The sequence below is a fragment of the Vulpes lagopus genome, chromosome 23 (genome assembly GCF_018345385.1).
Source record: "Vulpes lagopus strain Blue_001 chromosome 23, ASM1834538v1, whole genome shotgun sequence".
Taxonomy (NCBI): Eukaryota; Metazoa; Chordata; class Mammalia; order Carnivora; family Canidae; genus Vulpes; species Vulpes lagopus.
This window is the reverse complement of record NC_054846.1, coordinates 46,310,256-46,333,889: the sequence shown is the minus strand read 5'-3', so window position 1 is coordinate 46,333,889 and position 23,634 is coordinate 46,310,256. Positions and strand designations below refer to the sequence as shown.

At 48.8% G+C, this 23,634-nt stretch overlaps 1 protein-coding gene and 1 non-coding gene across 6 annotated transcripts; both read left to right on the top strand.

Annotated features, from left to right (window-relative positions):
• Positions 1-18,253, top strand: LOC121481298 (ribonuclease 4). 5 transcript variants are annotated; one of them, XM_041738575.1, is made up of 3 exons: positions 7,282-7,440; positions 13,046-13,301; positions 17,027-18,253. In XM_041738575.1, exon 3 carries the CDS (start codon positions 17,044-17,046, stop codon positions 17,485-17,487), a length of 444 nt encoding a protein of 147 aa, XP_041594509.1. In that variant the 5' UTR covers positions 7,282-7,440; positions 13,046-13,301; positions 17,027-17,043; the 3' UTR covers positions 17,488-18,253. The 5 variants fall into 5 exon arrangements, with proteins under 5 accessions (XP_041594512.1, XP_041594511.1, XP_041594510.1 ...); XM_041738578.1 differs by lacking the exons at positions 7,282-7,440; positions 13,046-13,301 and adding an exon at positions 1-120; XM_041738577.1 differs by lacking the exons at positions 7,282-7,440; positions 13,046-13,301 and adding an exon at positions 1,196-1,333.
• Positions 842-913, top strand: TRNAP-UGG. The gene has a single exon. It is a non-coding gene; the product is annotated as a tRNA-Pro (tRNA).
• Positions 18,254-23,634: the final 5,381 nt, after the last annotated feature.

The following is a 23,634-nucleotide window of genomic DNA, read 5'->3' as shown; positions in this document are numbered from 1 at the left end:
GCGCGTCCAGGCCGCGGAGGCCCCGACACGGCAGCTTTACTTTATTGGTCTTTTCATGCATTTCTGTAGTTCCACAAAAAGGATTTTGAGCCACAGCAGGAAAGAGCAACAGGAGTTGACGTGAGTTGGGCTGAGACTGGGAGAGAGAGAGAATTCCAGACCCAGGACGCACGTGGGGACAGGGACACGCGAGTCCCCGCCAGGGCCTGGGCGGTCCGACCGCGCGTGGGCTGGTGCAGCTCCCACGGACCTCGCTCGCGGGATCGGACGCCCAGCCCCTCCCAGCCCCCAGGATGTTCCCCTAGGACGTGGGCTCGCGCGACCTCACCTGACACGCTGCCCGCGCGTCCTGCGTGGGGCTCGGGACTCGCCAGCCTCACGGGCCAGCTCAGCTCGGGTCCTGGAACTCCAGCCCCCGCCCCCCCGCGCGGGCCCCCGGCCAGGTCCCGCCCCCGCCGCGCCTCCAGCCCCCGGCCAGGCCCCGCCCCCGCCGGGCCCCCAGCCCGGTCTCCCCCCACCAGGCCCCGCCCCCCGCGCCCCCCGCGCCCCCCGCGCCCCCGCCGGCCTCGAGCGGGTGCCTGCAGCGGCCGGGGCTCCGCGGCTCACCCTCGCGTCCTGCAGTCGGGAAAGCTGCCCCTGCGCGCCCCGCGCGGCCTCGGGAGGGGTGCGGCCGCGGAGCGGGGGAGGGCGCGGGCCTCGGGCCGAGCCGGGCTTCGGGAGAGCGGGCCGTCCGGGAGATGCGCGCGGGGCGCGGCGGGTCCACGGCGCGGCGGGCCGGGCGGCGGGCGGCCGAGGGCGCGCGAGGGCTGTTCAGAGGAAACGCGGGCAGCCTGTCTGTCCCGGCTCGTTGGTCTAGGGGTATGATTCTCGCTTTGGGTGCGAGAGGTCCCGGGTTCAAATCCCGGACGAGCCCCAGCTTTTGCTTCTTCATTCTCCCCCAGAAACAACGTACAAGTGCGGTTCGCGACAAACTTTCTCGCTCCCGAGTGTCCTGCCGCCCGCTCCCGGGCCCCGTGCCCCTCGGCCTCGTCCCCCCGGCCTCCCCGCCTGCGCCTCGGTCTGCGGCCCGCCCCGCCCGGCCCGCGGCGCCCACCCCGGAGGCAGGTCCGGGCGGGAGCGCTCCCGGGGAGGAACAGGGCGCCGCCCTCCCCGCCCCGCCGCACCCGGCCCTTCGTGTACACGCACGCCCGCGACGCCACCCAGCGCCCAAAGCAAGATTTCAGGGGAGGTCTTTGCGTCTCTGGCAGCCCCTAGCGTCACGCGAGGGGGATACGCCGCTGGGGAAAAGTTTCCCCTGTCCTGCGCGTCTCTGCAGCCTTGCACCCAGGCCCAGGTGGGTCTACATGCTGCTCTCCCCCTCCTCCTCCTCCCCATTCCCCTCCTCCCCTTCTCCCTTCTCCTCCCCCTCCTCCTCCTCTCCTCCTCTCCCCCTTCTCCCCCTCCTCCTCCTCTCTCCCTCCCCTTCCTCTCCCCTCCTCCCCCTCCTCCCCTTAACCCTTCTCCCCATCCTCCTCCTCCTGCCTCCCCCTCCTCCCCCTCTCCCCCTTTTCCCCCTCCTCCTCCTCTCCCCCTTCTCTCCCCCTTCTCCCCCTCCTCCTCTCTCCCTCCCCTTCCTCTCCCCCTCCTCCCCTTCACCCTCCTCCCCATCCTCCTCCTCCCCCTCCCCCTCCTCTTCCCCTCCCCCTCCTCCCTCCCTCCTCCTCGTCAGTGGTTCTACCCCCAGCGTTTAGGCCTGAGGAGCCTCTTCTTAGCAGAAGCGATGTGGGGCCCCTCGGGCAGGCATCTGCGGAACCGGGTTGGAGCCCAGAGGAACCGGGAACGCAGGTAAAGGCCTTGCTCTCCTTTGAGTTGCCAAGGCTGCACCCCAGCCCTGACACCTCCTTCCCTGGCAAAGGCCAAGAAGGCCGTGGAAGGCCTGGATTCTTCACTTGGTGCCCAGGATGATCGCCAGATTCATGAGCAGGCCTTGTCTGGCTTTTGCCAGCATAACTGACATTTGGGGCTTGCATTTTTGTTTTCTGGTTCCTCACTTCTCTCCCCTCACCCTTAGCCCCCCCCTTCAGCCTGTGTCCCAAAATTCTGGGAGACACGCAAAGCCTCTTAAGTTTTCTTGGGAGAATGTTGGGATCCTTGGCCTTCTTGCACTGAGACCGCAGGTCCTATGGTGACACCTGGTAGCACTTAGGCAAAACAGAGCATCTTTATTTAGGAAGGGCCCTACAGATGGTTTCAGCATCACCCTGGAGACCAAGGAAATCTCAAATGGGGCAAGACCCTCCCTCTGTGTCATTAAGAACCCAATGAGCAAGTCATAAATGAAATCACTAGAAGCCCAAGTGACACAATGATCTGAACAGCACTGGCCAACTTCCCAGAAGCAGCCTCAAGAGGTTCAAAGGACTAGGTAACTACACAGTGAACTAACCAGTTGCTGCAGACAGAGAGTTTTCTTACATACCTTTTATTTTAAGCAACTCTTTTTACAGATAAGGGGAGAGTAAAATATTTGTTGAATTCATGGAAATATTCGATAGGTTTCCCTTAAACGGCAACTTCAGTGGCACCTATTAAATGATCTTTAATTTTCTAGAAATTGCTAGCGTGGAATATGAAAGCTGTGTGGTACATTGGGAAGCTTCTAGTCCCTGGAACACCAGATGTTCCCTGGGCAGTGCATGTTTTCTTTCTCTGTTTCTCAGTTTCCTTATCTGTAAAATGAGGGCTTGATAGATAGTCCTTCTGGTCTCCCTTTTTCCTTTTTTAAGGTTTTATTTATTTACTCATGAGAGACACAAAGAGAGGCAGAGACATAGGCAGAGGGAGAAGCAGGCTCCCTGCAGGGAGCCCCAAGTAGGACTCGATCCCAGGACCCTGGGGTCATGCCCTGGGCCGAAGGCAGACAGCTCAATCACTGAGCCCCCTGGGTGCCCCTCCCTGTTTCTTATTCTATGAGTTCAGGGGGGTGGTAGGGTGTTAGTAAGATGGCACTTATATAAAAGAAGGTGCTCTAGTAACATGGACAAGAGCTATAGTTTGGGAGAAAGGATGGGGAAAACCATTCTAGGAAGAGAAGAGTGGCTCTGGCTCTTGTTGAAAGAGCCGATGTCAGGTTATAAGTAGGCAAAGGTAAGAGATTTGTCAAGTTATGTTTGGAAGCATTTGCCCGTGTGATTCAGAAATTAAAGTAGATGGCTAAGAAAATAGGCCAAAGCAGGCCAGTGAAACCCCTCATTAGGAGTTTTCATTTAATCCATATTTGAGCAAAGAGTGATCTGTGTTAACAGTTATTCTCAGAAGAATACCTTGTGATATCTGGGAAGGAGAATGGGCACAAGGCCCAGAGTTTGTCGAAAAGTAAATGTGTCAGTTTTGTCTTTGTTTGAAGATACACAGGCATGTCAACAAGACTTTGGCCCCGTCTCCCTCAGTCATAGTGTCCTCCATTCCTGGAGATGAGAACCTTCTTTTCTTTGGAACTTCACCCTTTTTTAAACCATTGTTTCTGTTAGTAAATAAGCTTCTTCCTTATAAACCTAAAAGAACGTTGGAGTTAGACCAAATTTAGAGATTAGTCACTTCTCTCCATTACCTAATTTTATAATTAGTCTTAAGAACAGATAAAAAAAAAAAAACAGAATTAAACGTATATACTCTGTATAAAGGGTATAGGACACCAGCACCTGGGTCCTTAGAAGGAGAACCTTGGCCTTCCTGTGTCTATGTGCAAGGAAACTACTAGTGTGAAGAAGAAACACAGGACAAATTTCAGGGAAAGGAGAATTACTTTCAAGTTCAAGGTGTCAGAACATTAAAAAAAAAAAATTATGATTGGGGGGCGCCTGGGTGGCTCAGCAGTTGAGCATCTGCCTTCAGCCCAGGGCATGATCCTGGGGTCCCGGGATCGAGTCCTGCTTCAGGCTCCCTGCAGGGCGCCTGCTTCTCCCTCTGCCTGTGTCTCTGCCTCTCTCTCTGGGTCCTCCATGAATAAATAAATAAAATCTTAAAAATAAAAAAAAATTAAAAATTTTATGATTGGGTTTTTTCTTTTAAGACTTTATTTATTTATTCATTCATGAGAGACAGAGAGACACACACGCAGAGGGAGAAACAGGCTCCACTACAGGGAGCCTGATGCAGGACTCGATCCGGGGTCGACAGGTCACACCCTGGGCCGAAGGTGGCCCTAAACCTCTGAGCCACCCGGGCTGCCCCCCACCCCCCATTAATTTTCAGTTGGTACCACTCAAGCGGTTTGCCCACCAATGGCAGGTCAGCTGGGGTGCTCTGTTGGGGGGTGGAGGCCCCTCAGGGAGCCCCGCCTCGCTGGTTCTCTCTGTGCCTGAAGGACTTTGAACTTTGTTCTTTGACAGAACTTGTGTGGGCAGAGGCACCTCTGCCTTCCCTTCCAGAGGCTTCAGTGACCCCGAGCAGCAGGCACCGAGGGGGAGGCAGACTGTGGCCACATGCTGGGGCCAGACTCAGAGCCTGGGTGGGGATGCGGGACGCGGGCGGGAGGTCTGGGAAGCGAAGCCCAGGCAGGACTGTGGCTGCCGCAGCTGAAAGGCGGCGCTCGGTGCGGCCCAGGCCCGCTCATCTCGGCCTCCAACCCTCACCGTCCCAGGTACCGAAACTGTTCTTCAGGCAGGCTCTAAAGCACGGGCGCGGCCACCGAGGGCTTAACCCCCGAGGGGTTTTTGCACTGGGAGGGGGACCAATGCCTAAGAAATCGAGGTCAGGATTTAGCAGTAAGGCTGGAAGTAGAGCTCTCCCCAGCCCTGGAAGCCTTCCCGCCCTGCCCGGGAATCAGGCTTCGCCTTGTTTGGTAACTGCTGCCCAACCCAGTTGGGTCTCTAGTCTTGAGAGAAGGCGGGAGAGTCTGTGTGGCTGGGATCGCCACTGTGAGATCAGTTGGTACATTTCTAGAAGCCCCAAGGGATCCCAAGGCCTTGGGGCCCAGGAGCCACTCGCTCTCCTAGACACTAAGAATGTGAAGATGACTTGCACAATTATTCTTCTAAGGGTTCCACCTAATGGAGAGACAAGAAGATGAATTAGTCGTCGGAACGCGCCGACCGATGGCTTGTGTGCCCACCTACAGTAGGCCAGCTCCACGCGCGCCTTGTAGGAACTCCAGAGCAGCGCACGGTCTGCTCCGAGCTTTCCCCAAGTTCCCGGGGTGTACACGTGTCTGCAGGCTGGCCCCTTTAACCCAGACGATGGGGCTGCCTTTGACTTCTGTCTTGCTCCACTTCCTGGGTGAGGTCCATCCCGGCCCTACAGAGCGGCCCATGCTGCTGGAAATGTCTAAAGATGCCAACACACTGGGCGCCTGGGTGGCTCTGTCATTGTCTGCCTTCGGCTCAGGTCATGATCTCAGGGTCCTGGGACGGGGCCTCCGCATCCATCGGGCTCCCTGCTCAGCGGGGAGCCTGCTTCTCCCTCTAGCCAACTCCCTACTCCCCTCCGTCCATGCTCTATCCCAGATAAATAAAATCTTAAAAAAGAAAAAAAAAATGCCAACATGCAGCATCAGCTTCCTTTTCGATAGAACAAATGGTCTGACCTGTTGCTCTAGCTCTTGTCCAGACTTGCCTCAAATCTGTCCCAACAGGATCCCCTCAGTGGGGAAGGGACTTTCCGTCCTGCCCCACCCCATACCACCTCCAGTCAACCATGGCATGCATTTCTTTACACTGACTGGCTGTGTGGTTTCTGAATCTTAGAGAAATTTAATGAAACAACCTTGATTTTTATGAAAGTTTTTATTGCCTTTGCTTTAGGCCCCAGAAGGCCAGGCGCTTGCCAACCCTGCTGTCGTCCTTGCCCAACATGGCCCTAGCATCTTCCTCCCTCCTCTCATCATGTCCTTCTGTTTGGTGAACCCTTTCCCAGGGCATCACAGACTCTTACACAAACAGACTTCACTCTGGCTGACTCCCCAGCTTTATACACACACTGTGACACAGCCGAAGTCTAGAGCCCGTGCAGCTGCTCCATGCTTGCTTTAGCACGGTGTGCACCACGTACAGAGAATTCCCAAAGGAAGCACTTCTCCTGGGATGCGGTGGGATCGAGGAGGGCCTGTCAGGACTCAGAGGAGGTGTTGGTCATGCCGAGCCTGTAAGGATGAGTAGGTCCTCTCCCTGAGGATGAGGGGTTTGCACTCTGCCCCATTCCTCTGCTGTTTGATCTGGGAGTTTCTTTCATAAGAAAACCTGACTCACATAACATCTACCTCACATAGTCCTGGTGACTGAAATATAATCATGTATGTGAGAGAGTCATAAAACGAAAGGCAAAAACAACAACAACAAAAACGAAAGGCAAAAACTATAATTATTATGATCATAATTACGCTGATGATTTCAAGGACAGTTATTTTATTGGCAGGAAGCCTATCTTTATTGACACCTTATCAAAGATAGGCAGACTGAAAACTGTAGATGGATGACAACAGCGGGTTGAGGATTTTTTAAAAACAGCACTGTTGGAGATTCAGCACCAGCCGAGGTGGTTGCTGGGGGTCTGTGACACAGTTGGCATCCTGCTGCTGCCTGATACTTGAAACTACAGAATCTTTAGAAAGTGATCTCAGTAACCTTTGACCCCATTGGCTTCTTTCTACTCAAGTGACAAACCCACATTGTGAGTAGAGGCAATATGGCTGTTGCACTGATGGTGGAGATGGTCAGTTTTACAAGGGACAGAAGGTTGAGTGCTGGGGTTAATCTCTTGTGAACAGGTAAGGATGAAAGGAGAAGCCCCGGAAATAGGGCAAGGAAACTTCTGAGGGTTGGTGGCTGGAAGGTTGAGGTCGAGGGTAGGGTACTAACAGCTCTCCCATAACCTTCTCTAGGAGTGCTGTCCTCTTTCTGTGAAATCTTTGAAAGAGCCTACTTAGCATCTTTTCATGACACCAAATTATGTGGGTAGAACAAAGGGCCATGGGGCAGCGTCCCACTAAGAGGCCGAGTCTTACTCCACAGGCTTCCTCTGAGATGGCTCTTGGAGATGGCCCATACGATCAGAAACACCCTATGGATCCAGACCACAGCATGTCGTGTCACAGGCAAGAGTGAGAAACACAGACATCAGAAAAAGGCAAATGAGGGACAAAAGGCCATGTTTTTCGAACTTAAGCCTCACAGAACAAATCTCTGATTCATGTGGGTTAATGTTCGACTCAATCATGCCCAGGGAAGAGGTGAATGACTCTCCTTGCTTGTCCAAGAGCAGTGCCCTTGGTTTTAATGTCTCTGCCAGCATGAGGGATCTTTAGATCTAGTCTTCCCTCCCCGTTCCTGCGATCACTATATAATCAGAACCGAGAGGTGCCTCCAGCTTCACACAGCTGGAACCCATCGCCAAGGAACAAACAGCTGGAACTCATCTTCAGTTGGAGGGAAACTTCCAGACTTTTTGTAAGACTCTTCCTCCCGGGTAATCCATTTTTCTATTTGTTTACATGTATACTATTTCTAGACATCCGCCCATTTTAATGAAACCATTTTTTCCCTTTTAAAAACTCTTGGCCCAAGTTCATGAATGAAGAAGGAAATGAATTAGACTTTAAAGTTTAAAATGCAAACATATCTTCTGGGACGGCCTTAATGTGGATAAAGGGAAATTAGTAAGACTGGGAGCTAGTGGTGTGATTGGGGTGGGGGTGTCCCTAAATTGTGATCAAGTGCCCAAAGATCTAGGAAAAGCATCTGCTGAAGGGCATCTGGAACCCCACCCCCACCCCCAACATTATTTAAGGCTTACAAGACCCAGAGATTGTACTTCAGCTCTGTTTTCTTGTAAACTTTCCTGCAAATTTCTTGCCTAAGAAAGTTTTGGATGCTCTTTGAAAGCACAATGGAACAACATATGCCAAGATTTAAAAAAAAAAAAAAAAGGTATACTGGCAGGTTGAAGAGAAGGAAAAAGGGAAGGAGATAGAGAGAGGTATATGCTTTGGGAATTTTGCTTCCACCTTGGAGAACTCGCCCTAGGACACACAGAAGTGTGAGTCTGTATTTATGGAAGCTGGAGCCATAGTTATAATTGTAAACTATCACGTTAACTCTCTGGTGCATAAAGTTCGATGGATCCCTTGAATACAAAACATTGCCTGTGGGGAGAGAAAGAGTATATTAATTTTTGTGAAGACCAAGAGATTGGTTTGAGACAGAAGATGAAGTTAGTCTAAAAAACAAATTATGGGACAAATTCCACTGACAAAAATCTGACAGTTACAGGCTCAGGGATCAAAGGGTACACGTGAATGAGTTTGACCAACATCTGGGAGGCTCTACACACTTGGCCTAGGCAGATTCACTTCTGCACCCCATATAATCTCTTACTTGTCTTCTCCCGATTCCATTTTACCTCTCTTTTTGGGAAATTTAGTATGGAATTTATAAGTGAAGAAGTTATGAGTGGGAGAACAGCTGTTGATACTGGTGGCCCTAGTGTATACTTGCTGGAATTTGGTTTCTAGATGCCTTAGGGTTTAAGATTCCAATCAGCCTGGGCAAACCTGACAACCTTGCACAATGAATGTGCAAGTCCTGCAAACAAAGCTATTCCTTAACCTCTAAGACTGAGCCAGGAAGGCCTTCAAATCCCCACAAGCAAATGCTTTCTTAGGATGTGAAGTGCCTATGTTGTGTCAGTCCAGTGCCTTAACTAGAGATGGCCTGTGGGCTTGGCTTACCTGCTGAGCCTTAAGGAGATGATGCATCTCAGTCGATCTATTGGGTATTTCTTCTGGCTGGTGCCTCTGTCAGCAACTAAACTTATGCACAAACCTGTCTCTGCAATTCCATTCTTTTTTTTTTTTTCTTTAAGTTCTTATTTATTTATTCATGAGAGACCTAGAGAGAGAGGCAGAGACACAGGCAGAGGGAGAAGCAGGCTCCATGCAGGGAGCCTGATGTGGGACTCAAACCCAGGACTCCAGGATCACGCCCTGGGCCAAAGGCGGACACTCAACCGCTGAGCCACCCAGGTGTCCCTCTGCAATTCCATTCTTGGGGAAGAAAAGGAGAGGAAAAGAAAAGGCTCTTTTATGCTTTAATGTGAACTGTGGTCAGGCCTTTACAGTTAGCGACTCTCTCTTTTTATAGATGGACAACTTTAGGCCTGGAGAGGAAAATGAAGTCAATCATTAAAAACATAACTATTGGGATCCCTGGGTGGCGCAGCGGTTTGGCGCCTGCCTTTGGCCTAGGGCGCGATCCTGGAGACCCGGGATCGAATCCCACGTCAGGCTCCCGGTGCATGGAGCCTGCTTCTCCCTCTGCCTGTGTCTCTGCCTCTCTCTCTCTCTCTCTCTCTCTCATAAATAAATAAATAAATTAATTAAAAAAAAAAAAAAAAAAAAAAAGAAAAAAACATAACTATTGAGGTCTACCATGAGGCAGGCACTGTGACTCCGGGTGATCAATACAGGCTCTGCCCTCCTACAGATCACACATGGTTAGGGAACACCGACAAATAAACAGGTCCTTGTTTGCCCAAGATCACACAGATAATGGCTTGGAAATGGCACCCGTGAAACCTGACAACAGGTAAATCTTTATTTGACGAGATCCTTGTGGACAGATCAGCTTTGTGACTTTTGCTCTGCCGCTTAGATCTAGTAAAGTGTCCTTGAACTTAATATCTAAAGCACAGGGTGTTTGGACAGAGACCCTAAGCAGGCCTCTGAGCAGCAGTATCCCCACTACCTGTGGTCCCAGGAAGACCCCCTCTCTTCCACGGGCCAATGTTGGGAACATTCCTATCCACCACTGCCACCTGATGACTCTTTTGGGTACTATCAGCCCTGGTTCTACTCGCTGATTTTTTTTTTTTTTTTTTGACTCTGGCATTCTGACCTCTGGCAGAGGTGTTGACCGTGCCACCTGTGAGGCCCCTTCTCACTTGAGATCCTGTGATCCTACAATTATCTTTGACACTAGAAGGCAATATTTGTCCATTGTTGAGCGAGAAACTTAGTTGATTACAATGAAACATTGATGAGGTCTTCCGGAAAAACCACAAGGAGTAAACACACCCAGGAGACTGAAAAGCACAATATAGATGTGAAGAGCTTGGCAGCCATGAAGGAATATTCGTCATTCTTTTAGAGGTGGCTCTCCCCTCTGCAGTTATGTGACACTTTTTTTTTGCTAAACTCCTGAGAAAGCAATTTCACTGATTTTATTACAAATGATACTATAAGTGCTTAATGGAAACCTTTCCAGCTGCTATTTGTACCAGTATCGTGGAAGAGTCAAAAGGTGTCTTAGTGTCTGCCTGGCCTTCTTCTGCACCGTACCAAATTTGTTCGTAGTTATTATGAAACACAGGCAAGGTGGATCAATGCCAAATGTTGATGAGAAAGAGAGCTCACTTTGCTTACTCGGTCACATGTAACTGGCAAAACCACAGATTTCCTTGTTTTTCTAGATTCAGGGTCATACTCCCGGGCTGTTTGGCAACACTACAGGCTTAGTGCTAGGGCCTACGGCCTCTGTGAGGGATACGAAAATATTTGATAGGAAAATAATGTGCATGACTTACACAGAAGAGAGCATAAAATAAAAATTAATCCTCTCGTGTCTATGAAAATATCATTTATTTTTGAATGTAGCATCCATAGGAATTATATTACACTTAAGAATCGTTTGAAGGTCAGATTTTTCTCCCCTTGCAAGAATTTCTCAGTATGTGTGATGCCAAAAGAACCCTAACCAGTCATAAATTAAATGAATTACCCTCAAACAACTTGCAAAGCAAAACTATAAAAAAAAAAATCAGTTCTTTTCTGAGAGGGAGAGTGATGGGCAGGGCCAGAGGGAGAGGAAGAGAATCTTAAGCAGACGTGGAGCCGAGGAGACATGGGGGCTCAATCATGACCTAAGCCAAAATCAAGAGTCCCACGCTTAATTGACTGAGCCACCCACCTGCCCCATAAAATCAGTTTCGGATTTACAGTGAAATCCATTGTCTTTGTTGGATGTGGGTGTAGTCACATGTATTTGATAAAATGTGTAGGATTATGGTGATTTTTTTAATCATTTCCAGTTTTAGCATACATGCTGCCAAAGTGAGCGTGGACTATGGTGGTTTTAAAGGCCCTGGATAGTCTTTAAAATTTTGTCCAAAGAACTAAAAGGTCTAATCAGAAACTATCTGCTGCAAACGCCAAACTTTCAAGTCTCAAATCTTCAAATTTTATAAGAGATGAAATCTTAAAAGCTCATCAAAAAATCTCTTCTCGGTTTTGTTATGATCGATACTTATTTAATTCTGTTTTCAAATTATCTATCACTGAGTTAAAGTCATGCTCCAGGAAGAAGTACCGTGTTTCCTCGGTGGGCGTGTCTGTGTATGTGACACACCACCCCTGGGTTGTATGGGATCTAGAGTTTGAGATCACAGCTCTGCGCGATAATAGTGGCATTCCTCTTTCTTCTTCTTTGGAGAAAGAGTTGAGAAAGCATCGCAGCAACTTGTAAAGCCTTTGACGTGATGAAAAGGCCTAAGGAGGGGAGCCAGGCGGGCTCAGGGAGTAGAGCAGGTGGTTCTTGATCTCAGGGTTGTGGGTTTGAGTCCCATGTGCGGCATACAGCTGACTTAAAAAAAAAATCAAAGGTGTTGTTTTGGGGTTTGTTTTTGGTTTTACTCCATGGTAACATCACTTGCCTGTGGTGTAAAGTCTATGTCCACACACGGGGGAAAATTAGGAAATATTCTTTGAGAATAATCCAAAGAGTTCCCAATGCAAGCAGCACCTAGAATAAGCTTTTCTTCTGCACCTAGAATAAGCTTTTCTTCGTCTTCCAGTCCTCCAAGGGAGTTGACCCAGACCCACCTCCAAGCATTACATGGGTTCCTCCGCGTTCCTCCCTGTTCTTTCTAAATAGTTCCTCATAATTCCGCCCTTGGCTATAAAACAACCTGCTTCTTGGGGGAATGAGGTGTGCCTCCCTTCACCTGAGGATAAAACTGCTCTCAACTGCTCTCCTCATAGCCAGCAGGGGTCCTCTGATTGGCCCTTCCCTGGGCCCAGGGTTCCCTAAAAGTCCCCTCATCCTTTCAAGGAAGATTTTATTCATTTATTCAAGAGAGAACAAAGCAGGGGAGTGAGGCGGAGGGAGAAGCAGGCTCTGGGCTGAGTGGGAAGCCTCAGATGTGGGGCTCCATCCCGGGACCCTGAGACCAAGACCTGAACTGAAGGCAGACACACTTCACCGAATTAAAAAAAAAAATACGGAGCAATCCTAAAGGATAGGAAAGAATGATTGGGGCAGGAAGTTTTGTTCAGGAAACTTTAATTTTTATTTCTTCTTTAAAGATTTTATTTGTTTATTCATGAGAGACCCAGAGAGAGGCAGAGACCCAGGCAGAGGGAGATGCAGGCTCCCCGTGGGGAGCCCAGTGCGGTACTCGATCCCGGGACCCTGGGGTCACGCCCTGGGCCTCCCAGGACCCCAGGATCACAGCCTGAGCCAGAGGCAGCCGCTCATCCACTGAGCCGCCCAGGTGCCCCCGTTCAGGAAACTGTTAAATAGACCTTCCAAAGGAATGGATTGACAAAAAGTTTGAGATTAATGAGGAAGGTATAAGAAAAGATGTGACTAGGGACCGAAGATACCTGATTGTCATGGAGAGGAAAGTCCGCAGCCTCTCAGCCTGACTCGCTGGCTGTTCTGGGCCCTACGGCGCCACCTTTGCCCTTGGCAGGAGCCTGTGTCAGTAGGTGGTGATGGGCCTGGGCCCCTGCTGGTCTTCTTGCTGCTGGGGCGGCTGTGACCCCGGGGAGCCAGGCCCAGGAGGACTCCAGGTACTGACACGTCCTGCCCGGGCACCATGGTGCCAAGCCGCGGGCCGGGATGACAGGTAGCATGAGAGCAGCGGGCGAGTTGAGGCCGGCCGCACCTGCTGGGACACCCCGCAAGGACACCAACACCTTTATTCACGGCAACAGGGCCGGCATCAGGGCTGCATGCGGAAATAAGAATGGGACCTTTACGGACAAGCTTTAAGACTGAGCAAGTCTCCCTTCCAGGTCACAACTTGCAGGCACGTAGGCGGGTCCCCCGGCCCCCAGCGGGCACAGAGCAACCCGGGCTCCGGCACGTCGTCGTCCGAGTCCCTTCTGCAGCGCAGCCAGAGGCCCCAGCGGCTCTGCTCTCCTTCCCGGCTCCCTCCAGGCCCTGGCGTGGGGCCGCGACATGCACAGCTGGGCCCAGAGCATGAGCAACCTGCTTCGCCCGTTTTCCATCTTACAAGATGTTTAAGAAATAAAAATGTCTCTGAAATCGGTAAGAACCAAAGTCTTCTTGCTGATTATTGGCCCATTGTTACCCCGTTTCCTTTACTCAGCAACTCCTTGCGAGGACCTGGGAGGGTGGAAGTGTCCTGTCCCTTATCAGTCGGCAGGGAGGGGACGTTAGCTTTCTGTAAAGGTAAGGCGGTGAAGTGCACCTTACAGAGAGGACTGGGAAAATCGAGGGCTTCTGGCAACTAGGAATTTTCAGAAGGGGCAAATAACAAGCCAGTGTTACGTTTACAAGTGTCAGACCTTGAGGAGAACAGTCCAGGACTAAACACCAGCATGTGCACCCCACTTTCTCCTTTCACACACGTGCACACGTCCCCCTGCACGGATACCAAAGCGTAGCCACCCCTCGCCTTAAGAGGAGGCACTTTCCACATGTTGCTTTGAACGGAACGTACCTAGATATCCTCATGGCTATTTTATTATGTGTTTATTTATTCATTATTACATTACTTTTCTCCTTAACCTCTTCCATTATTGACTATCTGGCAACTATGAGGTCTAGGGAAGCCGTAGAAGATTATCCCTTCTTCTTTATCTAGCTTTGGTCTTCAAGTAAACATACACTTAGGTTAATGATACTCTGTAAAATATACTAATCGATCCACAGGTTAAATGATTAACTTCCTGTTAACCTAATTTCTATCAACTGGTGCCTCAGTATTTTATTTGGAAAGCAGTTAATGAATTACAGTCAAAAGTTACAGTTTCGCTATCTTGTGAATATTTAACTCTTGTTGTCACAGTATTGCCAACAGTGGCCTCCCCTACTGCCCTGAAATGGGCCCCAAACCTAGTTGCTCGATACTCGGGTTATAGACCAATATCTCGGTGCCACCTGCGGGAGCCCAGCCTCACTGAAAAGATTCAGATTTTGGGAACAAGTGATGGAGAAGTAGGTTACCGGCATACACTCATCCCATGAATCTGTCTACTTTATTTCAAAACTGAAGACACTGTAGTTAGGGAGAATTTTTCCAAACCTCTCTTATTCAAAGATTTACCTTATTATAAAATCTCAAAAAACTCTTTCAGGAGTAAGAAAATTCCAGGTTTTGGTAGAATATTTTGGACCCTTTCTCAGGTTCTCCAACCAGTACTGTCTCCCTGATATGGGGCAAAGTGACTTCCATACAGATCAGTGCCCCCCTCAAGCTCTTGATAGAGAAGGTCAAAGGCATGGGCCATTCACACCATATTTGTGAAAACTGATGTCTTCTCCAAAAATCTGCTTAGTGCGTTACCATGGCACACTCTGCTCTATATTGGGGCAAATGACTGTTTCCTGGGAGACGGCAAGGCTGGGGGATACGGTGCTTCCCGTCCTGCTAGCAGCTGTGGAGCCAGTCCTAGGACTCTTTGCTCCAGTCTCTAGTTCTCTCACGGTCAAAAGCTGTTTAGTATGAAATACCAAGTCACAGGCAGGTCATTTTCCTTCGCGTGAATCACTTGAGGAATTAAAATGCTGGCCGGCTGTACTTTATGGACTTTGCAAGGAAAAGTGAAGAAAAGCCTCAAAAGTGTCAAGTCCTTCAAGGCATGGTGGCATTCAAGGAAGAAAATTCCATGCAATGTTGAGAGGACACATTTCTCTTAGAGACACAGCAGAAAATTCTAGTAGGTGAGATATTTCAGCTTAAGAAGAGACTTGTAGTTCCTTGGGAATAGAAATACTCTAAAAAATAAAGGGGAGAGGATCCAAAATATATACAATTTGCTGCAGTCATTCATTATTTTTTATCAGATTGAAGGAAGCAGAGGAAACCAAGAAGAATGGAAATTGTGAAAAGATCACTGCCAACACTTACTAAACACTTATCATGGGCTAGGCATTGTGATAAGCACTTTACATGGATTTCATCACTTATTCTTTTTTTTTCATCACTTATTCTTTATAACATCTGTAAGAGGCAGGGATTATGATGATGCTTGTTTTATTTTTGAGAAAATATTCTGGAAGGTTAAGTAATATCCCCAAGGTCATACAGTTAATGTAGCAAAGCTAGGTGTTTGGGGTCACAGTATCAGAATTAGTTCTCGGGATGCCCAGGTGGCTCAGTGGTTTAGCGTCTGCCTTCAGCTCAGGACATGACCCCGGGGTCCCGGGATCGAGTCCCGCGTCGGGCTCCCTGCATGGAGCCTGCTTCTCCCTCTGCCTGTGTCTCTGCCTCTGTGTGTGTGTGTGTGTGTGTGTGTGTGTGTGTGTGTCTCATGAATAAATAAATAAAATCTTAAAAAAAAAAACTAGTTCTTATTGAGAGTCAACCTGGTGCAGCAGCAAAAGCCTTTGGGGCAAGCTCTGACCACAAAGAATGTGTTGCAATGATTTGGGGTCATTCGGTTTTCTGCTATGCCTTGCTGTACCCATTAATGTTTGCACTGGACTTCTGCTTGCAAATATTTTGCCGTGTCTTGTTAAATTTGGTTGGTGTGGCCGACGCCGTGGGTTTGCTCTTGCGTGAGTGAAGTCTTCTCTGTAGCCAGTTATCTTGCTGAACTCTATGCTCGGTCGTAAAGGAGCAGGAGGGGAGAAAGTCGACTGCTCTGTGCAAGAGGAGAGGCCAGGCTTGGACTTGGGGAAGACGACCCAAAGCACAGCGCTGCAATGAAGCCATTACCAGGGTGCCAGCTGTGCCCTCGAGTGCTGGCTGAGGAGCAGAGTGCCTTGGCTCGCTGCCCCTTGGCTTCCCCTCTTCCTGGCCCCATTGCACCCATCAGTGATGCCCCACAAGGGGCCTAGAGCTTCCAGCTTTCTGGGCTCCGCCGGAGGGCGGCTGTGGGCACAGGAGGGGGCATGGAGCAGGGTCCATGGGCAAGCAGACGGTTCTGCCTCATCCTGGCGGTGGCCCTCACCAAAGTGCGGGTGCAGGTGGTGCCTCAGTCGGGCGCCAGGAGGCGGCACCCCGGAGGGACGGTGGCGTGGCCGCAGCTGTCCGGGGAGCTCGGTGGAGGCTCGGCGGCCCTGCGCGGCAGGACTGGGCCTGCCTGCCTCCGGGAGCTGCCCCGGCCACTCTGGGTTGCTCGCTCCCTGTTGGATGGGCGACGATTTCTCCCGCCCTGTGACAGGCCTGGTCCCAGCCAGGGCCCCGCGGGTCAAGGTCGCACTTCCTGCCAGTCCCAGTCCGACAGCCCGAGGCAGCACCAGCCCTGATCCAGTTCCGCTGCTAGGGGCCGCCTGGGGGGCTCCGTGGTTGAGGGTCTGCCTTTGGTTCCGGGAAGGATCCCGGGATCGAGTCCCACATCGGGCTTCTTGCAGGGAGCCTGCATCTCCCTCCGCCTCTCTCTGTGTCTGTCACGAATGTAAAATCTTTAAATAAAAGAATTCTGTTGCTAGCGAGAAGCAACTGAGCATAGACGTGGTTCATATCTTGAATATTTAGGAAGCGGGATGGGCGAGTCAGGATGGTGGCGAGAGTACAGATTTTAGAGCTGGGGGCCTGGGGTCCTTTCTTCAGTTAGTCAGAGCTCTGAAGTCTCTAGTGTGGTGCTTTCGTTGCTGCTGCTCCGGAGGCTTCTGTTTGTTTGCGTGCTTGACTCTGTAAAACAAATGTTTGTTCCCACCATCAAGAGGGGTCAACACAAAGGTCTTGTAAGCAGAGAGGGGACCGAGGCCAGTCGGCCGCTCTCAGCACCCCTCCCCTGTTCCCGGGTTTCACCTTGCTTTCACCTTGCTTTCTCACCTTGCTTTCTTCTTGGGTGTCCGTGTAGGCATCTCCGAGCTAGTGATGGCCCCGCCGAGGACCCGCGCTCTGCTCCTGCTCTTGCTGCTGACCCTGCTGGGGCTGGGGCTGGTGCAGCCCGCCGACGGCCAGGACCGCATGTATCAGCGATTCCTGCGGCAGCACGTGGACCCCGAGGGGAAGGGTGGCAACGACACCTACTGCAATGTCATGATGCAAAGGCGGAAGATGACCACGCGCCAGTGCAAGCGCTTCAACACCTTCGTCCATGAAGACATCTGGAACATTCGTAGTATCTGTAGCACCGCCAACATCCAGTGCAAGAACGGCAAGATGAACTGCCATGAGGGCGTAGTGAAGGTCACGGACTGCAGGGAGACGGGCAGCTCCCGGGCCCCCAACTGCAGGTATCGGGCGTCAGCGAGCACTCGGCATGTGGTCATTGCCTGCGAGGGGGACCCGGAGCTCCCTGTGCACTTTGACAGATAGACGCCGTGGCCTTTAGCCTACGTCTTGAATAGTAGCGAAGAGCTCACGGGAGCTGCCCCAAACTCCGTCTCCTGTGCTTCTTACTTTTTTTCTCTTTATAATCCATTCAGTTAAGTACAATTGTATCAAAGAGAAATGCAGACATAAACTTGTAATGACTCTGGGCTTTTCTGTACTCAACTTTTTTGATTTCTTTTATAATACTGATCAGTCTAGCTCTCAGAGCCTGTCCTCTGGAATTCAGTCATTATATGGATTTAAACAGCATTTCAAAGTGCTTTCATCTAAATCATCTCCTTTTAATGGCCCCGCACTTGGGGGATGCTGTTGATGCTGTTGTATGTAGGAGCCCAAAGTTCAGGGATTTGTGGAAGACCGTGAAATCAGCGGAAAAGCTGAGACAGAAATCCAGTTGAACTGGCTACTAATCCAGGGCTTTTTCCACTTCACCACAGGGAGCATTTTGAAAGCAATTGCTTTTTGTTATTCCCAAAAGTCAGCTGTTGGGAGAAGCATTAGAAATTTGGAAATGCAGGCTGGCAAAATGAGAGCTCTATCTGCATAATCGGGCTCCTTGTTGTGCTGGGGTCTGACAAGACCGAGAAATGATACAAGAGATTTCCTTTCTTTCTTTCTTTCCCGTCTTTTAAATCACTCTTGCAAGTCAGAATATTAAGAATGTGCTAGATCATTTAAGACTCACTCATTCCTCCTGATTGAAACATCTTTCATGTTTTCCTTGTAATAAAGGACTTAGAGTACGTTATCTGGGAAGCCTGTGCTGTGGTTCTTGTGGGGGCGATAATTTTCCCCCTACCCTCTTTTAATTCTTACGTTCATGCACACACCTTAGTATCCTCATATACTCTGGTCAAAGACTAATGCCCACCAGATCCATGACCATGACACAGAAACCATTGTGTCTGTGTGTGGAGGGGAACGATCCCTCCCAATTCTCACACCCTTTCCTTCTCCCTTTGACTATCTTAAACAAATTGGGGAATGGAGATGTGGGAAGATGCTAGTAAAGTAAGTGTGTGTGTGTGTGTGTGTGTGTGTAAGGACTAAACTGGAATCATTTGAGTTATAGCAGATACAGAAAAAAATCTTTTTAAAATAGTGATTTGGTATACATATACTTTCTGAAATAAACCCTACAATCGGGCTGATTAACAAATCTATCACCGCACATAGGCAGCCTTTTCTGTGTGTGCTAAGAAACAGGACTTATCCTGTCGGTAAATTTCGAGCTTATAGTACTGTATTGCCACCTGTTTAAAAAAAAAATGAAACTGAGTACATTTTTTCAAATTACTTTCGTTTTTTATTTATTTATTTATTTTAAAGTTTTTAAAAATTTATTTATGCATAGAGACACACACAGAGAGAGAGAAAGGCAGAGACCCAGGCAGAGGGAGAAGCAGGCTCCATGCAGGGAGCCCGACGTGGGACTCCAGGATCACACTCTGGGCTGCAGGCGGCGCTAAACCGCTGTGCCACCGGGGCTGCCCTGACTTTCTTTTTTTTAAGTTTATTTATTTATTTTTGGTAATCTCTACACCCAACGTGGGGCTCGAACCCACAAACCAGAGATCAAGAGGACCTCAACTAGCCAGGGACACCTTAAGCCCAGTAAATTTTTAAGGTCTTATTGGCTTTATTCAGTGATCCATGGATCAAGTGGCACCCAATCTAGCAGAGAGAAAGGACCTGCAAGGCGCTGTACAAAATGAAAGATGTTAATAGGCAGGAGGAAGCAGGAACAAGGATGTTATACTTGGCAAAAAAGCAGGTCAGTTGTTGCAAGGTCACTTTCCTTCAGGGGATGGCAGGGATCTATCGGCAGATGATCTAACTAGTGCTGAATGAGCCAAAACTGTCATGAAATCTCAATTTGGTGATGTGGGGCTTAGCATAGCAACTGTATTTTGAGTTTCAACATACCTACAGTCACTATGCTACACGTTGGATCTCAGAATTTATTCAGTGGCACAGCTGAAATTTGGCCAACACCTCTCCGATTCCCTTACCTCCCAAGCCCCTAGTAACCCCCACTGAACTCTGCTTCTATGATTCTGACTACTGTAGATTCCACATACGGTGAGATCAGGCAATATTTGTCTTTCTGTGTCTGGTTTATTTCGCTCAACATAATGTCCACCAGGTCCATCCATGATGTCAAAAATCACAGGATTTCCTTCCTTTTTAAGGCTGAATAACATTCCATTGTATGTTTATGCCATTCACCATCACTAGCTACCGGGGAAATGCAAGTCAAAACTGCAATGAGATATCACCACGCATCTATTATAGGATGACTCTCATTTAAGATAAAAAAACAAAGCAACAGGTGTGAGTGTAAAGTGCCTGACAAGAAGCTTTTGATTGCCAAGGCATCTGTTTCAAAAACATCCATCTCAAATAAACACATTGCCAGCTGTACAACTAGATAAGGAGCCATGCCATCCCGCCCACGAAGTTCCCCTTTCAGCCTTGGATGATCTAGATAGATACCTGACCGTTTGTGTGACCCTGCTTTTCCTTTCCCATGCTTTCATTCCTGCTCTTATGTTTTAAATTCACCGATAAAAAAATAAATAAATAAATAAATTCACCGATAAAACATGAAACCTCAAAATCTTAGGCATCCCACCCTAGGCCCTAATAAAGGCAGAGCCCCAAGTCTGTGCCCTCTTTCTCTACACAAGAATTTATGTGGCTTTGGGTGTGCCATGTACCTTCCAGAATATATGAATAATAAGTCTTGTTTTTCCAAAGTTCCCTGATGGTTGTTGCTGAGGTGTATCTTGCAATCATCATACGAGCCACAAGGGCCAGTCCAGCGACAGAATCAGTTCTGGTTTGGAAAATGTCTGTGGGGGGCAATGCACATGCCTTCAGGCATCCCTAGTTGATGGCATCACTATCCAATAGCTGAGACCAACGTTAAACATGAGGATATGCAGAAAAGAGAACCCTGGTACACTACTGATGGGAATGTAAATTAGGGCAGCCATTATGGAAAACCATATGGAGATTCCTCCAAAAATTAAAAATAGAACTACTGGGGTGCCTAGGTGGCTCAGTTGGTTGAGTCTGACTTTGATTTTGGCTCAGCTCATGATCTCGGGGTCAGGAGATCGAGCTGTATGTCAAGCTCCATGCTCAGCAGGGAGTCTGCTTTGGATTCTCTTTCTCTCTCTCTGTGTGTTGCACGTGCACATGTATGCTCTCTCTCTGCTCCTCTCCCCCCATCTCAAAATAAATAAGTCTTAAAAAAAATTGAACCACCTATAATCCAGCCATCCCACTTCTGAGGTTTATACGAAGGAACTGAAATCAAGATCTCAAAGAGATACCCGCACCCCTATGTTCATTGTTCGCAGTAGCAAGATATGGAAACAACTAAAAAGACCATCAACAGAAAGACATTTTTTTTTGTTTTATTTATTTAAGTCACCTCTACACCCCATGTGGGGCTTGAACTCATGACCCCAAGATCAAGAGTCACATACTCTTCCGACTGAGCCTGCCAGGTGCCCCCCAAAATGAAGGAATTGTTAAATTTCAGTTGCAAGTTAGTGAAAATACAGACGTTAACATTATTTCCCTGTGAAAATTAATAAAAGGAAACCTAGTTTAGAAGGGCTGTGGAGGCCAGCAGGGGGCACTTTGATGCCCTACCGCTCACACCAACTGCAGATCCAACAGGAAAAGACTACTTGGCAAGTCCTACTGCTCTACTATCCCAGCAGGAAGGTGGGCTTCTCCACCCAGCTCCCCAACAGCCTAGCCTATTGAGCCGGTCACAACCCAGCCAACGGAAAGCTACTATCCTTCCAACTCCCAGGGAACACCAGCGGACTTTCTGTTTATAACAGCTTCCCAAACTTCTTCCTTTCCTCTAGAAAAGAAAGAGTTCCCCTCCTTTGTTCAGGGACTCGCCTATAGTTTTGCCATAGTAGCCTGCTTATCCCTGATTACAATTCTCTGCTATTCCTGAATAAGCTCATTTTTGCTGGCAAAATAACTGCTAGTTTTATTTTTTGAGGTTAACACCCCATGCCAGTTCATGGACCCTATAAATTCCATCCATGGAGTCCTTGGAAGCCCATGGAGTCCAGGGTAAGACACCCTAATACGTTATCATCATCTGCCTGAGGACATTTATCACTGTTACGGTTTGAGAAACGATTGTACCAAAACACTGAATAGTGGTTAACAAAGGGAAATCCTAAGGAATTAATAGGAAGAAGTTAAAGTCACGGAAAATGTTTAAATAAAGAATATAATAAACAAATGACTTTAAATTTGTATTTAAAGGATAATATCTCTTTAGGAACTCAAATTAGGAGCCACAACCCGAGCAGCTTCTGTTAGAGAAGTGAGGAGACAGAACTCTAGGAAGCAGACCAAACAAACGGCTCCAGAAACAATGGCTAACTCACTTTTCTGTGCTGCTTTGTACTTGATCTCTGCAGGTATAAAGGGATATGTTTCTATAGTTCAGTTTAAGGTACTTCCTAATTAACTGGCTTTATTTCAGAGAAGCCGTAGAGTTTTTTGCTTAGCTCACAGTTGAAGGTATGGATGTATGGCTGGGGGTTCGCAGCAATTTGTCTTCCACATCAAAAGTAGACTATCACACTTATTCCAGAAACACTGGATTAACTAGTTCAAACTGAAATGACTGGGGTAGAACAAGCTTATGATGATATTATGGGCAATTTATATCGACATAACACTTTATTGTTTAAAAACATATTTTCACATGCATTGCTTCCCAGAATTCTCAAAATTACCCACTCAAGTCCCAAGTATAGTAAGATGTGATGCCTCGCAAAACCGTGGATCTCTTTCTGAGCTTGCCCCTCCACACGGGAGCCCCCATAGTTCTCCTCGTCTCCTCCCTCTACTTTCACGGAGTCATTACCTGACTTAGGTCTTCCGTGGATCACATGAACTTGTTAGGAAGGTCTGTGTATATATATATAAGTCCATCTTAATTTTTCTCAAAGCCATCTTTCAAGTCCTCCAAACCCAGGTGCCCAGAATTCCTGTCTTCACCCCAAAACACTAGAAAGTAGTTGGATTGATGGTGTGTGATCTGAGACAACCTGTAGAAGGCAAAACGGAGTCTCTCATGTCAAGCAGAAGCCTGTGTCAGGGAGGGGCCTGTGTCAAGCCATGACACGGTAGTTAAAGGTACTTCAGCCAGGAGAAATTCCCAGGACCATCGTCACCTGAAAGCCCAGAATTGGTGACAAGCAGAACCAGAGGGGTCTATAGAAGCTCAAGGCCGATTCAATCCCTTTAGAAAGGGGAGGATTTGGGCAGCAAACTGTCAGACTCTTCAGACCTGACCCTTCTATGTCTTACCACTTAAAAAAGCAACTGTCCCCAAAGGCTCTGCCCTGTTGATCTCCAAAGAGAACTGAGATCATCAGAAGCTGTTAAGTGCCCAGAGCTGACCCAGGCCTGACCGAGGCCTTATCTCAACCGTCTGGCCATAGACTCCCTTCGCAAGTTTGGTTCGTTAACTTACTACACTCTTCTGTTATCTGCTTTGTTGTGTGGTTTGTCTTATGTCCTGCTCTGTTTGCTGTGTAAGAAGCCAAGTTTAACCACATGGTGAAATATCATTGCGTTTGGAATCCTCAACCTACCATATTTTTTTAAAAAAGATTTCATTTATTCACCCATGAGAGACAGAGAGAGAGAGAGACAGACAGAGACAGAGACACAGGCAGAGGGAGAAGCAGGCTCCATGCAGGGAGCCCAACGTGGGACTTGATCCCGAGACCCCAGGATCACGCCCTCGTCTGAAAGCAGGCATCAAACCGCGGAGCCACCCAGGGGGCTCCCTGAACCTACTTTGTAATTATGATTTAACTTTGCTTTATGGTTGACTAAAGCTAACATTGTGGAAAGACACAACTCGTGTGTGCGCCTTCGCAGTGTGCCCATGACACAACCCCCGGTCAGTTATCAGCCTATGATTCCCTGTTATTTAAGGAATGCTTTACTTGAGCTGGATTTTACGGTGCACCAGATGGGACGCCTGGGTGGCTCAGTGGTTGAGCATCTGCCTTTGGCTCAGTGTGTGACCCTGGAGTCCCAGGATCGAGTCCCGCATCAGGCTCCCTG

Coding starts and splice junctions, on each gene's coding strand:
- LOC121481298 (XM_041738578.1), top strand. CDS start 17,044: ATGGCCCCGCCGAGGACCCGCGCTCTGCTCCTGCTCTTGCTGCTGACC.